The following is a 16,249-nucleotide window of genomic DNA, read 5'->3' as shown; positions in this document are numbered from 1 at the left end:
TCTTTTAATAAAATGTAAATAAAATTGAGCCAAAAATCTTTGATGTTCAAACATCATTCTATCATTGAGAAAATTATCGACGAAACGATTTGAAAAAAATACAAAAGAGAGATTTTACCAAAGAAATGCACCTTGACTATTATTATTTAATCGAATAAAAAAAATGTAAATTTTTATCCACACATGAGGAAATAATAATTAATTTTCAAAATCAAAGATCTATGTGTAATTCCAAAACAAGTATATAACATATCTGAATTTCTAAATTGTTTTTAAAGTTTAGCATCTAGATAGCATAAGCCAGTTTTGTGATTCACTTAATGTACATTCAGCTTGAGGCGTTAAAGTAACTTATATATATTAAAAAAACATCTTGCTTTTTACTGCAAATTAAAAGCTAAATATTTCGGAAAGATTTGAAAGAAGTGGTAGTGAGACTGAACCGACTAAAATTAAACTAAAAGTCACGTCAGATTAAGAAAGTATTATCTATAACAGATTATTTATTATTTAATATTATGTAACCCGATTAAAACTACTTTCGTGTTCTGTTCTGTTGTTCGCCAAGTATCATGAAAACATAGAAAGCTATTTTTACAAATTGAATTTTTTTATCTTTATATTTATATGTGTTTACGTAAAAAAATCATCTTTTTTTAACATTTTTATAACGACATATTTTTTATCCGTAACTTATATAGAAATTATATTTTTATGTGTATATAAATAATGATGTATCTATGTAGACTTATTTATATATGATGTACTATTATATTATATTTTTAACGAATCACCGCTGCCTTTTAAAGATTTCAACGCGAGTGAAGTTGATAAGACAAAGACGATGTTTCATGTATTCAAATGAAGTTACTATTTCGTTTTAATGAAGAAATCCCATAGTCATCGAACATATCTAATAAATACATATATATATATAAAGAGAAATGTAAAAGCAACACCGGCACTAATCACAGCGACGCGGCGCGGGCGCAGCGGCATAATCTCGTATCATGCTGCCACCGCGCATGTCGAGATTAAAACAGAAAGTAATGCTTGCCAAATTCGTGCACCTTACAATGGACAATTTATTCGATTTCACTCTTTCCGTAAATTTCATATTTCTGTGCGGGCGCAGCGGGTGATTACGAGAGCACGTGTAGAAGAGTAGAGAGCACATTGTAATTGTTATAATTATTCTAATTGTAATTGTTATAATTATTCGTATGTTAAAATGAAGTAATTGGTTTAAATAGAAAAAAATAAATGTAGTATACGATTTTAAGATGCAGTTAGCCCCGGGGATAAAGTCGATTTTAACGAAACTTCACGGATTCAATTCCGGGCTACCACTACAGCTTGAATTTGCTTGTTTTATGTTTATAATTATTCATCTCCTGCTTGGAGCATTATAAGGAAACATGCATATGGCAATTGAAATGTTACCTCTGTATCCGCCCACCCATTGTGGAGAAGCTTGATGTAATAAGCTTCAAATTTTCTTCTAAGAGCAGATCATATATATATATATATATATATATATATATATATATATATATATATACAGCATTTACTTCACATAACTAGATAAGATATTTAGGTTCTCGAAACATCGTTACCTACTCAGTTAATTATTTTACAGTCAATTTTACACTTATTTTTTTAGTGTAATCCGATTTATCTAAATGTTTTTTTCAACTTTCAAAAGTATTTTTTTCAACAAACACATTCCAGTCCGATGATTTAGTCTAAGCATTTATTGTACAATTTTATACGTGTGTTAAGCCATATCGCCCAAACGGCCAGACGGATCTAAATTAAATTAACCATAGGTAAACAACAAATAACATTATAAAATTGCAAACTTTTACGCATAGATATATTTTCGATAAAAAAAGTTAACAGAAGATAAAAGTTTAAAATGAAATCATGTTTTGTTAATTAATTATCATTATATATTGCCTTTTCGTTACGATTAATTAAATAGCTTGCCCTTTAGCTAATACGAAAACTTGTCGAACCACAATTCACAAGTTATAATTTAGTACAAGCACCATAATCTGTGACAGTAAAAGTGAAATCAAAAACGAAATTGTAATTTTGAACAACGTCGATTAGTTATAAATACAAACAATATAATATATATAATGCGGTATAATATAATAGTCATATTCTTTGAAGTAAAAGTATCAACATTAAATCAAACATATATATAATTTTTTATAATTGCCTCAGTGGTGTAAACCCTGGTTTTTAGTTATTCATTATTAATGTGTTTAAATCAATTACGATGTAAACGTTATTTAGCAGGCGATTAGTTAAACAATGTTGTGAACTCGATAATAGCAGAAAGAGCTACGATCGGTGTCGCCCGTCTTTAACCTTTCTGCTCCGCCCCATGGATCATAGCGTAATGTAAAAAAATATTTATACATAGGTCCGGAAATTTGCGTGTAAAAACAAACTTACAAACTCTTCAGCATTATATAATAGCATAGATTAAAACTATTCAATACAAGATTTCATCCCCCATTTAATCCCGAAGGAGATCAATTTAGAAATATCCTTTCTTATTGTCCACCTACGTTCCATTACGAATTCCTATACAAATTTTTAGTCTTTTAGACCCACTGGCTTAGGACGTACGTTACATGTCAGTCAGACATTTTAAAATTATGATAAGTAGATACTTCTGTATAAATGCAGATACCAACTAACTACTTTTAAAACAATTGAACAAATACCTTTCAAAAGTAACACACAAAAACAAAATATTTTTAACTTATTTTATCGCAACGAGCTTCGCGGTTCTTCAGATCCGCTTTGCATAACAATTGTATGTCACAACAAAATTGGGTCAAATTACTCACCAAACTCAACTTGTAGTATAGTCACAACATGAACAAGAAGCTTATGGTTAAGAATTAGCACACAATACTATAATACAATATATAATAATATAAGAAAATAATACGAACAATAGCATTTTAAAGAAGTAATAGTTTTGATAATCTATTCGAAGGTTTTACATGTTAGGGCTTTGTACAAATTAAAATATTTTGAGCATTTAAAAATGCACTATAAAGATTGACATAAAATATCTTTGAATCGTTGTGAATTATATATTTTACAACTTTCAAAATCAAAAAAGTTATTTTTATATATTTTTTTACAAAATTTTATAGATTATAATTTATGATATATATTTATTTAAATGATTACAAACTTAATAAAAATTGAGTACTGACTAGTTGTTTTTGAGCGTAGATAATACGCCATACGTACGTGGCTGGCGTAATGACATGCCATTGACCCATGGTCCGAAATTATGTATTGTGTAAGTCTTATACGTAAAAGGGACCATTAAAATAAAACAGGCGTCGGTTATTCAACGTACTTAATAGCCGGTGTGACGCGCATGCAGATGGAATGGCGGATCTAAGATATTTAATAATAAACCCGTAGAGATATTAGGAAAGTAAGAGTCTTAAGCGGATGTAAAGAGAAAAACAACAAATTTTTAAAGTTTTTAATCTGAATTAAACGAAATTAACTCACTTAATATTTTGTTATATGAATAATAACATTAAAATGTAATCTCGGATTTCTAATTTTATTTAAACGCTTCATATCTGCCTTCATAGTTTCATTCGCATTTGAATCTTCAAAGCAGAAAGTTTTATTGCATTGTAACATACAAATATAACTAAAAACTACCTAAAATTACAACAAATTTTACCATAAATAATTAATCATTAAATTCATATGAAACTAGACACCATCAATATATATTTATATAAATGCTAAATACATACAATCTAACCAGTTACTGATATTATTGAAAATGTTAATTTATTTTATAAAGTTTTTATGCACATTTTAATATTATGGTCGTTTGGTAAGATTTTGAAATGAATTTTCACATGACTAAAAAATGTAAAACCACTTTCCCCAACTGAAGTGAAGTGAAGAACGAATGCAGTCACAAAACGATATCTTGTTATTGTGTGCAGATTAGTTGGAAGGCAGAACGCCTATTGTTTCAAGATAAGCTATTTATTTCCCAAGGAATTGTTTGTCTAATATTAATTAGTCGAACCTCTATCTTTAGCTTTTTAACTGTCTTACTGGCTTAGCGCAGATTTAATCGAACGTAATTATGTTTTTCTGTCTTTTAGGAATAGACCGAATTAGTTTAATAAACGTAATATTTTTCTAAGAGATTCTCTTAATAAGGACATGATAAAATACATTTATTTGACTGTGTCGCCAGAAACGCCAGAGGGTATAAAGGAAAGGAGGGCCTTTAAGAAGCGTTTATGCCGGACGCCTTTATAATATTAAATATGTTTAAATAGTATTAATACATAATTGAGACTTGAAACTTAGATTGATAATAAGTTCCTAGAGTTCGGGAATTTGTAATATCACATATATATATAATATCCCGTACCACAAAGCGCCAGTAAATTTTACGTTATATCTCTCTGGACGTGTTTATCATTTCGATTATGAGTTAAGAAATCAGAAAAGAGAAGTTTAGATGTCGCAAACACGCTTGTTTACCACTATAACATTCCTTTCACAATGGTCCTTCTTTAAGGCTTTCATTCCCATGCTTTTTTATTATATATCTAAAATATATAGTGTTTTTTTTATTCTCACCGTATATTTTCATACGGTCTTGATACTTGCATAAGTAAATAGATAAATCTGTAGCCGATATTTTCACCTTAAATATTTATTTTCATTTATAAGGTCTTCGTTCGATTTATTTTCGATCAGTAGAACAAAAAATATATATAATCAAAATATAACATATTATAACGCAGCATGTAAAACTAAATATATAAAAAACGCATTTAAAATGAGAAATTTAATTATATTATATGTTTCAAGTAAAAATTGATTACTTTTTACATACCTGAAATTCATAGTCTTTTTTTCTTTATTTTTACCGAGTTGCTAGCCTAATCTACTACTGCATAGTTATAACATGTTGTATTTATCTTTGTTCCCTTTATCATTTTTATTACAAGTTTTCTATCTCGTTCACTTATGGTATGTTATGAATACATGAGAAGTTTTGGAAAATCTATACCTTTCATCATGGAACAGACGTGTCGATAACTAAGTCGCTATTAAATGTTAGTGAGTTGATGACTTTAGATCTCTAAATGTTTTCCGGATACCGGCTCTGTAAGTACCAGTAGTGTGTTTGTACATTAAACATAAAAAAAGAAAGTTAATAAGAAAACCATTAAAATCCTAATATCAAGTCACTTTTATTTTCGAATTAATACTTCCTGAGCCTAAAAAATCATTTCATCATCATTCAGGTTCATCGAGACCATATTATATCCATAATTTTATTGACATCAATTTACATAATTAAATACAATATTTACACAATAACGCTTAGGAAATTATAACAGTGGATAGTAGCTTTATTTAATATCTGAGTAGAGCTTTGTGCAAGCTCGTCTGGGTGGGTACCACCCACTCATCAGATATTCTACCGCAAAACAGCAGTACTTGGTATTGTTGTGTTCCGGTTTGAACAGTCATGAGGGACATAATATCTTAGTTCCCAAGGTTGGTGGCGCATTGGTGATGTAAGCGATGGTTAACATTTCTTACAATGCCAATGTCTAATGGCGTTGGTGACCACTTGCCATCAGGTGGCCCATATGCTCATCCGCCTTCCTATTCTACAAAAAAAGGCTTTAAACGTTTTCGAGTGTTTGTCTGTTTTTTTTTTGTTTTGTTTATTTGTTATGTAGTCATCCACGCCTAGAAGTAAATTTACTAAGAATCGCATCCCTCTATTTCAATCATATTAACCGAAAACCATGAGGCACGATGTCTCTGTTCTTTAGGACTATTTTTATGTCGTGAACATTATTTGCATTACCAAGACAGAATACCATCAGATCCGTTCGACATACATTTGCTTGTCTACCTTTATTAAATAAATTTTATTTAATTAAAATGATAATATTGAGTTACATTGACTCAATTATAACAACCCGTGTCAAATAATTATACATATCAGTGAAATTAAGAATTACCCTAACATACAATAACACAACAATTAAATTTTAATAAATCATTATCAGTTTCAATCATTGGCTTCTTCTTTTATTTATGAAATAGAAAACATCCTACACTAAAAATATATTTAAAGTCAATAATTCTCATTATATAATAAACAGACAACAGTTTTAATGAATCATTGTTATTATTTCATTTTAAATACGGACGTGTTGCACAATACTAATGTTGTGCATTGAGAACGTAGGTCCTGACGACGCAACAGCTGTGACTCACAACGGAGAGTGAAAGTGGCACATTTTACTTAACTAGGCATGCCATCCGCCCTCTTTTACCCGGATACCAGTTGTCAAGGTTGTACAAGGATGACATACTCATAATAATATCAGTTTCTGCTTACAAGATGTTAAAATTTTTTAAAATATTTTTACTAATAGCAACATTCAGCTGAATTGTGAATCTTCAACTTTTTAAATGTCGATTATTAAAAATATTAGAAGATGTTAAAATTAATCTTAAGCTTTGTTGATTATTTAAACATGATTAGTAAAACAATGTTGTGTCTTCTTATTTAAATGTGAAATCGTAATAACAGAAAGAGCGAAATCAATGTTTAAATAAACAGCCGCTAAGCAACGTTAATATTTATAAGTCGTCTTTATGGCTTTTCTTATGTATTGTTTATTTGACCTAATCTCTTGAAACGACCGTACTTTTATATTATAGAATATTCACCTATATAAATGAACATCTAAAATCGACAATCGATAATTTGTTTATCTGTATATTTTTAGTATTTATTATAAAAGGAGATTTATTAAACTTATGATATCCGAATGCTATATACATAATAAAATTGGTCGTACTCCATCAAAACGCGGTGATCATGAATCTTGATATGGAGATTTCGTAATATTGCTTGTAATTTTCTTGAAATAGCTTTGTATTTCTTACATAACTCATACAAAATATAACAAATCAATAGAATATAGAAAGCATGGAGATTCGCAAGATGCAGTTAGAGTATCATTAATATATTATTGTAACATATTATTTAAAGAAATTATCATTTTTTTCTTTTTTGTTATAATTTATAGCATAGAATGATATGTTATCTGCGAGTCAGACTAACATGGGCTAATAATTTAACATTGAATTTCACTTTCATACGAAAATTAGACTGAATAAATCTATGTGGAATTTCGAAAGTTATATTTTCCAAATGTAATATTTAACTTTCACTGTTTTACGCAATTTTATATATTTTTACAATAGTATATAAATATATCCTTAAATTATTGTCAATAAATCAGTGTATAATCGCACCCTACGGTCTGTGTTTGCCGCCACTTTCTCTGTTACAATAGGCTTTGCGGCAATTGTTTACGCCTTAATGTGCCTTTTCTGTCACGAGATGTATCCGGCTGATATAGCGGTCGTTGACTCTAAAAAGACAAGCCGTAACAACGTATATGAATTATTACCAGCGCACTGGAGCAGTAGATTCAATAAAACTAGATGTAAGATGACAAAATACATTTATTCTATGCATTTATTTAGCCCTGTTTAACAGCCTGGCTATAAGTGTAAGGACGAATAGGGCTCGCCTTTCCCTGACTATCGTAAAAGGTAATGAGTTGCTTTACACTTCCAGGACCGGGAGTGGTGATGGGCTTAGCGGCTGGGGTAGGATTAACTGGTTTTGGAGTAATTAGAGTAGGAGCTTGAGTCGGTAATTGCTTGGGTGAAGCAACGGGAGCCACTGTAGTCGGTGTAGGATTCTTAGGTTGAGGAGCAGGTGCGGGTGCAGGTGCGGCTGGCTTAACTGTTGTTGGAACCGGAGCCTGAGCTGGAGCTTGCGCCGTTCCTGGACGAATATTATTTGGAGGTCTCACACCTCCTGCCTCCATATTAATAAAATCAATATTAGCATTTTTGTTTATCGGCACAATAGCTTTACGACCTGTAAAAAAATATATGTTATTTTTCTATTTATTAATATTGCAAAAAATGTAAGCTGTGTTTTGTCTACATTGCTTTATCTCTACTTATTTATACGACAATTCCGAAATGAATAAGAAGAATATATAAATAATGTAAAAACAGTTTCTTATATAAAATACGTTTCGCTGAAATAGTAACAAGCAAAGCAAATAAATCAAAATAACTTACATTCGACTGAATAAAAACAAAATAACAAAATGAATGCGTAGATCCTCATTTTTAACACTATGAAAACTGGCACTTCACACTAAATAAGTACAAAATGCTAAAATACAAAACAAAGAAATATTTTCGTATTGCAATGAATATTTGTAGATGTCGGCTTAGCGTTCTCGAGACACTGTTCAAGCTGAATTGCCTGTTGCCTTTTCGTTGACCTTTGCTAACGTGACCTCACGATAGCATGTTTCTTGATATAAACTATAGAGGTTGAATTTTAATTTGAATGAGATTTTTCGTAAGTAAAACTTAAATGTTTTTTTAATATTTGCTAAAAAACACTCTGAAGGTAACTCGCATAAATAATTACTATCTGCAATATACATATCTGTTCACCATGAATGGTGAACAGATATACGCCGATTTCTCTCTGTCTAACATCAGCAATTTGACATTCCACAGAAGTGGACAAAGTATTATGTAACTATACAAAGTTTATTAATAATGGGAGAAATGTAAATCTATAAAATAGGCTTAACATTACGTGAACCACGTAAATTGTCGTACTTTTTAGTTAGTAGATACTCATAATTAAAAGTAGGGGAATTAAATTTATATTTTTTGTGTGCCGTATGTGTGTGCCGTAGATTTATAAAAATCGATGAAAATCGAGTCAGACTCGTGTAGGGATTGGGGAGGGTTTCCTTTGGAAATTCGGCTATATAATAAATTGTTTTACTAAAATTTTACGCAATAGTATCAGAGATCGACTGGAGAAAATTTTAAATCTTTCTGCATACTTCTTAATATTAAAAACCAATTGCGTTTCTCATAACGAACCCTTCGTTATACATATGTAATATATACCTTTAATTTCTGTTTTTTGACGAATGTACGGAACTCAAAAGAAGAGGTTCGACCAAATTTGGTCCTCATTATTATAGACGTGTTATTATAATATATAAGTGTGTATGTATGTTTTATTATGTATTATAGATAACAATGATCTCATTCGCTCTTTGATAAGACTACGCTTTAAAATCGGAAGTTTCTATGATGCTGCAAGTGTGGATATAAATAGCACGAGTGGTAGCTGTTAATCATAGTCATGTTTGTCGTCGCATATGCAAGTACATGATCATAACAAACTAGAACACAATTCACCACATTTAATCCGATACTACATTATTCATTTCATTTCTTAGCTATTTCGTCACACATCAAACAAATTTAATATTCAATTTGCTTTTTCACATCTACTGTAAAGTATATGCTTAGATAAATAACGAATTAGGGCGCGGATTCCGATGTCTTAGATTCAAACCCCGGATCAGGCCAATAAAATGTTAATAGTCTTTTCTGGTAAGAAATTATTTTTCTTAAAAGTACTAAATTGTCTAGGGTTTCATCCTAATATATTTGATTAGTTAGTATTAACAGAACGCTACTAGGCTACGTGTGTGTCTATGCCGGATAACTCTGTCATAATTAACACCTAAATAATGGATAGTTAAATAAACAAAAAAAAAACATATTGTGACTATACAGTATAATACAGAATTCGCCGCTCCATCGGTTTATGACATTGAATAGAGATTGAACATTGGCGCACAAAATTGTTTACACTAGTATCATGCGCAGTTGGCTTGTCTCGCTTAAGAATCGTGACCGAAATTGGTCAGCAGAACTTTTCAACACACTTATATCGGCAAATATAAAAAAAATGATACACCTTTATACCTATTATCAATATTAACACATACGGAACGGTAACTGTGTATAGCTCTCGGACATCACGATGTTCGGGTGATGCATAATACATAAAGTAAAATACGATTTTCCCGCAACGCATCTGCGGGGCACGCAACAGTTGCATTGCACATGTGCACTCGCCTGAAACCGTTTGCAGAACATGTTAATGATTCTTCTCTGACTTTCTTTTAGAATTCTATAGTTAGATTTTGATGCGCATAACAGAATACAATATACTTTATTATCATATTATGTAGAAATGGCTATCATTAGGTACCTATGATCTGAGAGCTAGTAATTAATGAATTTGTACTATATTTATTTGTAAATTTAAAGTTCCTGTAAAACATATAAATAAATAAGGTATATAATTATTATCTACAAGATTCAATTTTGATTGATTTTCATGTAGAATATATACATTAATTAGTATACGATTAATGAAAAAGAATAACTACCGAGTTTCGTGCCGGTTCTGTTAAAAAATTAAATTTGTTTCGTATATGACGATTTCAAAGTTTTTATAAGAATGAAAGTATATTTTTGATTTGTATTTATTTCATTAAAAACAATCTACTAGGCAAAGTAATTCTTAACACCAGGAGATATCTATGTATTTTAATTTAAAGATATTTTTTTAAATTGGAATCAGCAAAAAAGTCATTTTGGAAATTGTGCAACTTTGAGCCGCGCCACTTAAAATAAAAACAAAGAAATCAAAACACAATGACAATAATTTAATTTTACATTGTATGCGACACAACATGTAAAATATAAAATGTTGACTCAGTGATTACGTAAACAACTACGACGTATCTCCAGAACTATCACTTTCCTATGAAAACTCAAATATATGTAGTATCAATTTATTAAGGTGTCTATCTAAATCAAATAAAAAGAAGGTTTAAATATAATGAAAGTAATGATAGGGCACCGGTTTATTATGACTCATTCATCAAGCCTAAATATTTTTTAAAAATCAATTACATTTAATTACATAAAATACTAGATGCATATTATCTGTATATTTATGTCTTTACATAAATTAGCTAAATTTGCAACTAGAGATCGTACATTGTTAGTTTCCTGATGTGAATAAGAACCTACGCGCAGAAATCCAATACGACCAACGAACGTGATATTTAATATAATTCACTAGACTACCACCAAATTAAACATGGAGGTCAAATTTGTTTACCGTGCCAGAAAGGTAGCATTTAGCATCAAACATTGAGGACAGTCACCGCTTTTAAAACTGGAAATCCGCAGTTTGAATCTCAATAACATGCCGTATATCGTATATGTAAGATGACGTCACGCAAAGGTCGTGTTGTATCGCTTACTCGGCTTGGCCTCAGAGATCACTAGTGCGCCGTGATCGCGCTACTACTCCAAACGTAACATTTGTCCAGGATGAAACTGACACTAGCTCTCCTACTTTGTGTAGCGGCTTGCCGTGCTGACGACATCGCATCAGCAGCCGGTCAGATATTCAACAGCATACTGCCGAATTTGATCAGCAACTCGGTAACCGGTCAACAGGGAAACACCGCTTCGAATACATTGCAACAAATCGGAACTGTTGTCGGAGGAGTCGTTGACTATGCTCACAAGAAGAGTTATGAGGACATGCTGCGTCAAGTACAAGACTCGACGACAGACGATGACCTGCTCCGTATCAGTGAAGAAATGTTCAACGCGGATGTTAACAACGCGTTCAACTACATTCAGGTCAATTTGCAAGGCAAAACCAGTCCCATGTCCAAGAACGACGAAGCGCAATCGAAGTAAGCACTATTAATATGTAAATAGCATAATCAAGTCTTTATAAATAGCGGCAATCACATAATGTTCATTGTTCCTTTAATACACGTACCTGCATACGTCATTTTTAACACAAATGGTCTTAAACATAATAGATTACTATTATTCTATATTTTGAATGTACACAATAGCCGTAATAACAATATTAATTTTGAGTGCTAAGTATTTTGATTTTAGCCGCCTTAACTACCAGTAAACAGTAAGATTATTTGACTACTTTATGATTTATTATCTTAATGTTTATAGTATGAAGTATTATTTTATAATAACAATATAATTATCCCGTAATAGCATAAGCGGTATGTCATGTCATTTTGTGGTGACGCCACCATCGGGTTTGGAATGTTGATTCTATCTAGGCGACTCGGTAAGGACCTGAATAATTATAATTATGAGTTCTCAACATATCGAACACGATATTATAGATTCAAATGTTTTAAAATTTTTTTTGGTTTATTTCGCACTCAAAATAAAAACCAATTAGTCAATTATTTATGATAGATGAATTATATTTCAATCACAACCAAAATAGACTTTATTGATGTACAAAAAAAAACACTAAATATTTTATATTATTATTACTAGTATTACTGAAAGCAATTTTTGGCCATAATAGAATTTTTACATAAAAAAAACTTATTTTTCATTCCAAGTAAAACCTGACGTAATGGTAATACCCATTAGTACAGCTTACAATAGCCTCGGGAAATAAGAATGAACCCCTGACTTTCACATCGCCAAATACCATTGAGCTATAGTGACTTAAAATTATACTTACAGTTTCATTTTTATTTATTTTGCATATGTAGCTTTATATTATCTAAATAATATTCAATTCTCAGTAAATAATACTCTGATCTTAATAGGTCACAAAGGGTTAGCTGAGATAAACATATCATTCACGAGTCCAATTATTGTTAATGTTTAGCCTAATTTTAAATAAATAACAATTATTATTTTAATTTCATTTCAACAGCTTATTGTCTATTCCCGAGAACGTATGGAATGGACCGACAATCAGACCATTCACAGCTCTCTTCGACAATTATCACAAAAACGTGATCAGACCAGAATTCGTAACACCTAATGTAAGTATTTACGATTTGTGACGATTTCTCTGCTTTTACGCAGCTTTACCCCAGTGTATATCATTCATAATAATTAATTATATATTTTTAGTAGTCATTAAAAAATAATTAGTAAGAAATTTTCGTTAGGAATGGGAAATTAACAGACTATTAGTTTTTTTTTAAATAAATTAAGACAATAAAGCATTTACACTACTATAACATCAAATATATGGCATGGAAAAAATATTTTACTTTTGTTAAAAATATATAAAAATTAAATATGCTATCATTGTAAATTATTGTTTTCCTTATATAAATAATAACACGTATGTTTACAATATTACGTTAATTTTTACCTACGCACTACTGTACATGTCCAATACTTACTAGTAACTGTATTTCAATTAAAAAACTTAACACGTACATCGATATATACATCGAATTACGTCATCTTGAGGTACGAAACTCAAAATATTATCCTATTGGCCATTTGATATAAAACCTATTTTTAAACCTAATTTTCGTAAAAAAACAATTCAAATTTAAATATTCTTTATTACGAATTTGCAAACAAAGGTCTTAAATGTATAAATTAGGTAGAATCAGACGAGTTCTGCCTTTCAGCATGCAATAACGTTACTTTTACATATAGATATTGTAATCTGTTATTGAAACATAATCAATTTGTTTATCATGCTAATCCACCTGATGCCAATAAACCTGATATTATTATTCCAGGAAGAAACAGAACAGGTGACTTACATTAACACAATTCTGGCCACTGGTCCGATGAGAAGTCTAATGACATTTCTCACCAGTAAAGGTGAGCGATGACTATTATTATGACTAAATCAATCAACTAACGCAATCAAGAGAAGTAAAGACTGCTTATAATAACGCTCATTTTGTTTTAGAATATTTCATTGGACATATTTTTATTGCATTTTTAATCGGAAATTCTTTGCTACATAGTTTTTTTTATATCTAGGTAATGCTTTAAAAAATTTTTGTCAAGCAACTAGACAGTATTAGCACGTATTAGTTACCCTGCCAGTGTTTTGCATATCTTTAATTGGTACATATATCAGGATCTACCTGGTATAATTACTTTGTTACTAAAAGACGCTACTAAGTTTAAGACTGTTTATTAGTAGGTTCATACCTACTGTAGATGTGCCTTTTCAAATTAATAAATGTTTCATCTATGGCTATATTTTTAAACACGTAAGTAACGTTAAACTACTATGAAAATAAGAACTTTTTAGAAAACGACTATATTTCATCTAAAAGGAACATTGAAGATTTCATCAACCAAGCTCTATAATATCATACCCTAATATACATTTTTTACACGATTTAAGGTCTGAATCAAATGAACGAGTACAAAGAACAAGTGGATTTGTTAAAGAAGATCTGGTTCACTAAATACGCACGCCACTGGACCGGCCTTTGCAAGTGCAGCTGCGCTTTTGAAAACATTTTCATGGCCGAACTTAAATCGAATGATGTACTAGGTATAGTTTGATTGTTACATAATATGTAATCATATTATCGTAGATATAAATGAATTTTAATGATAGAATAGTCAAAGTGCTCCTTTACAATGAGATAAATTAGACCTTTATAGTGTAAACATATGTTTATAATTCATATTAATGTACGTTTGAGTGGATGGAAGGCTGTTTAATAAAAAATGTATATGCTTTTGTAATTAAGCCACTTTAGTTTCCATTTTTATCATATTAATTGTTTAACAGGACTTCATAGTTGGCTGTTCTTCGCTAAACGGGAAATGGACCGCAAAGCTAACTACTTGGGTTACATCGACAAACTCGACCTTTCTGGGGTAAGTCGTTCGAAAAACAACGACAACTATCATAAAAATCATACATAATCTAACTAAGCATACTGATATTCATCTAAGCATCCATTGTCCAATTCGCCTATGTACCTAATAGGCGAATTAAAACAATATTAAAAAATAAAACTTGATCCCTTTGTTGTTAAATGGTTGTTTATATATATTTCATACATACGTACAAATTATCAACAGTCTCAACGTTTATAAGTACATTTTTTGACCGTGTCTCTAGACAAAAACTATTTTTACATACAACTCAACTTTAAATACGTTATATTTTAACATATCAATTTATCTTACAGAAAGGCTTGATCCTCAAACAGCATTCCATTCTGAGTGAAACCAAAGACGCGCCAGAGCTCACCATGTTCGTAGGCACTTCTCCTGAGCTAGAAACAGCTCTGTACACACTTTGTTTCATGGCGCGCCCCGACCGCCCTTGCAAGTTACGTTATAACAATGTCCCCTTCACCATTCAAACCAAGACGCTGAAAGCTGATAACGTCCTCCTGATTGACACCGCTTATCCAAGCTTTTAATTTTGTATAATAGCGTTTAATTTAATTTGTAATAAAGTATGAGTATCACTCAATGCTGACAGGTTGTTCGGAAAGTTATTTCGTTTTTTCCCAACAGATGACTTAATTGTATTTTTTCAACAAGCTTTTTTCGCCAACTTCACACTTAAGCCGTAATCATTATATATTTTGATAACTTATATAACAAGGCTTAGATAATTGTGAATAAAATCGATGGATCTTGCACTGAAGGTAGTTTTAGGTCGGCACTCTCTTAAACTTTAAAAGTAAAAATACTGTTCAAGCTAGAAAGAAAATATCCGATGTAGTATATGGAGAAGACTTATTGACGCCAGGCCCAAAACTGGTTTGCAATCAGAACCGGCAATTTTAATGTTAAAGATAAGAAAATAGTCATTCATTTTTGAAAATAAAAACCAAGCGACTCCGAACACAATATTTTGTAACAATTTTACCATGACTTGTAGTACAAAATAATAAAATTTAATGTTATTATTGCCGTTTTATTCAGGGTTTGGAAGCCTTAATAATAATTAATCTAAATTCTATTCTAAGAATAGAGATTAAGTATATATATTGTAATATCTAAAATAGATATATTTTTTATTTAAATAAATACAATTTCAATAATGAAATCAATATACCATGTTGGTCGTTTCTTCCAAACAGATACAAATACATACAGGTGACATGGTACAGACCAATGGACGATTATAATATATTAGTATTTGGTAGAGCTTTATGCAAGCTCGTCTGGGTAGGTACCACCCACTCAACGGATATTCTTTTTTTTTTTTTTTATATCGCCGGGAGGGCAAATGACTCTACTCCACCTGATGGTAAGTGGTAGTAGAGTCCAAACGCGACGACGGCCAGTACAGACGGGAAAAACGTTCTGCACTAGCCGCCTTCGCCTTGCCGGCCCGCAAGATGCCTCTTCACGCCTCGTTTGAAGGAACCCGGGTTGTAAGAGGAGGGGAATACGTGAG

General features: G+C 31.0%; 2 protein-coding genes across 2 annotated transcripts; one reads left to right on the top strand and one right to left on the bottom strand.

Moving 5' to 3' along the window:
- Positions 1-7,572: 7,572 nt before the first annotated feature.
- Positions 7,573-8,426, bottom strand: LOC126775604 (translation initiation factor IF-2-like). The gene is made up of 2 exons (XM_050497687.1): positions 8,224-8,426; positions 7,573-8,014 (listed from the first exon to the last, which is right to left on the bottom strand). The coding sequence occupies exons 1-2, from the start codon at positions 8,270-8,272 to the stop codon at positions 7,608-7,610; spliced, it is 456 nt and encodes a 151-aa protein (XP_050353644.1). The 5' UTR covers positions 8,273-8,426; the 3' UTR covers positions 7,573-7,607.
- A 2,886-nt stretch (positions 8,427-11,312) lies between these two features.
- On the top strand, positions 11,313-15,752 carry LOC126775230 (endoribonuclease CG2145-like). The gene is made up of 6 exons (XM_050497065.1): positions 11,313-11,753; positions 12,767-12,878; positions 13,599-13,683; positions 14,222-14,374; positions 14,618-14,706; positions 15,024-15,752. Exons 1-6 carry the CDS (start codon positions 11,380-11,382, stop codon positions 15,258-15,260), a joined length of 1,050 nt encoding a protein of 349 aa, XP_050353022.1. The 5' UTR covers positions 11,313-11,379; the 3' UTR covers positions 15,261-15,752.
- The last annotated feature ends 497 nt before the right edge of the window (positions 15,753-16,249 follow it).

This window comes from Nymphalis io, chromosome 1 (assembly GCF_905147045.1).
Source record: "Nymphalis io chromosome 1, ilAglIoxx1.1, whole genome shotgun sequence".
NCBI lineage: Eukaryota > Metazoa > Arthropoda > Insecta > Lepidoptera > Nymphalidae > Nymphalis > Nymphalis io.
The sequence above is the reverse complement of the archived record's forward strand: the minus strand, read 5'-3'. Positions and strand labels throughout refer to the sequence as shown.

What these genes read in the sequence shown, in the direction of transcription:
- LOC126775604 (XM_050497687.1), bottom strand. Translation starts at nt 8,272, where the DNA reads ATGAGGATCTACGCATTCATTTTGTTATTTTGTTTTTATTCAGTCGAA. An exon ending in TTGTTTTTATTCAGTCGAAT is followed by an intron (nt 8,015 to 8,223) that starts GTAAGTTATTTT and finishes ATTTTTTTACAG; the next exon opens with GTCGTAAAGCTATTGTGCCG.
- LOC126775230 (XM_050497065.1), top strand. Translation starts at nt 11,380, where the DNA reads ATGAAACTGACACTAGCTCTCCTACTTTGTGTAGCGGCTTGCCGTGCT. An exon ending in TAAATCGAATGATGTACTAG is followed by an intron (nt 14,375 to 14,617) that starts GTATAGTTTGAT and finishes ATTGTTTAACAG; the next exon opens with GACTTCATAGTTGGCTGTTC. An exon ending in ACAAACTCGACCTTTCTGGG is followed by an intron (nt 14,707 to 15,023) that starts GTAAGTCGTTCG and finishes TTTATCTTACAG; the next exon opens with AAAGGCTTGATCCTCAAACA.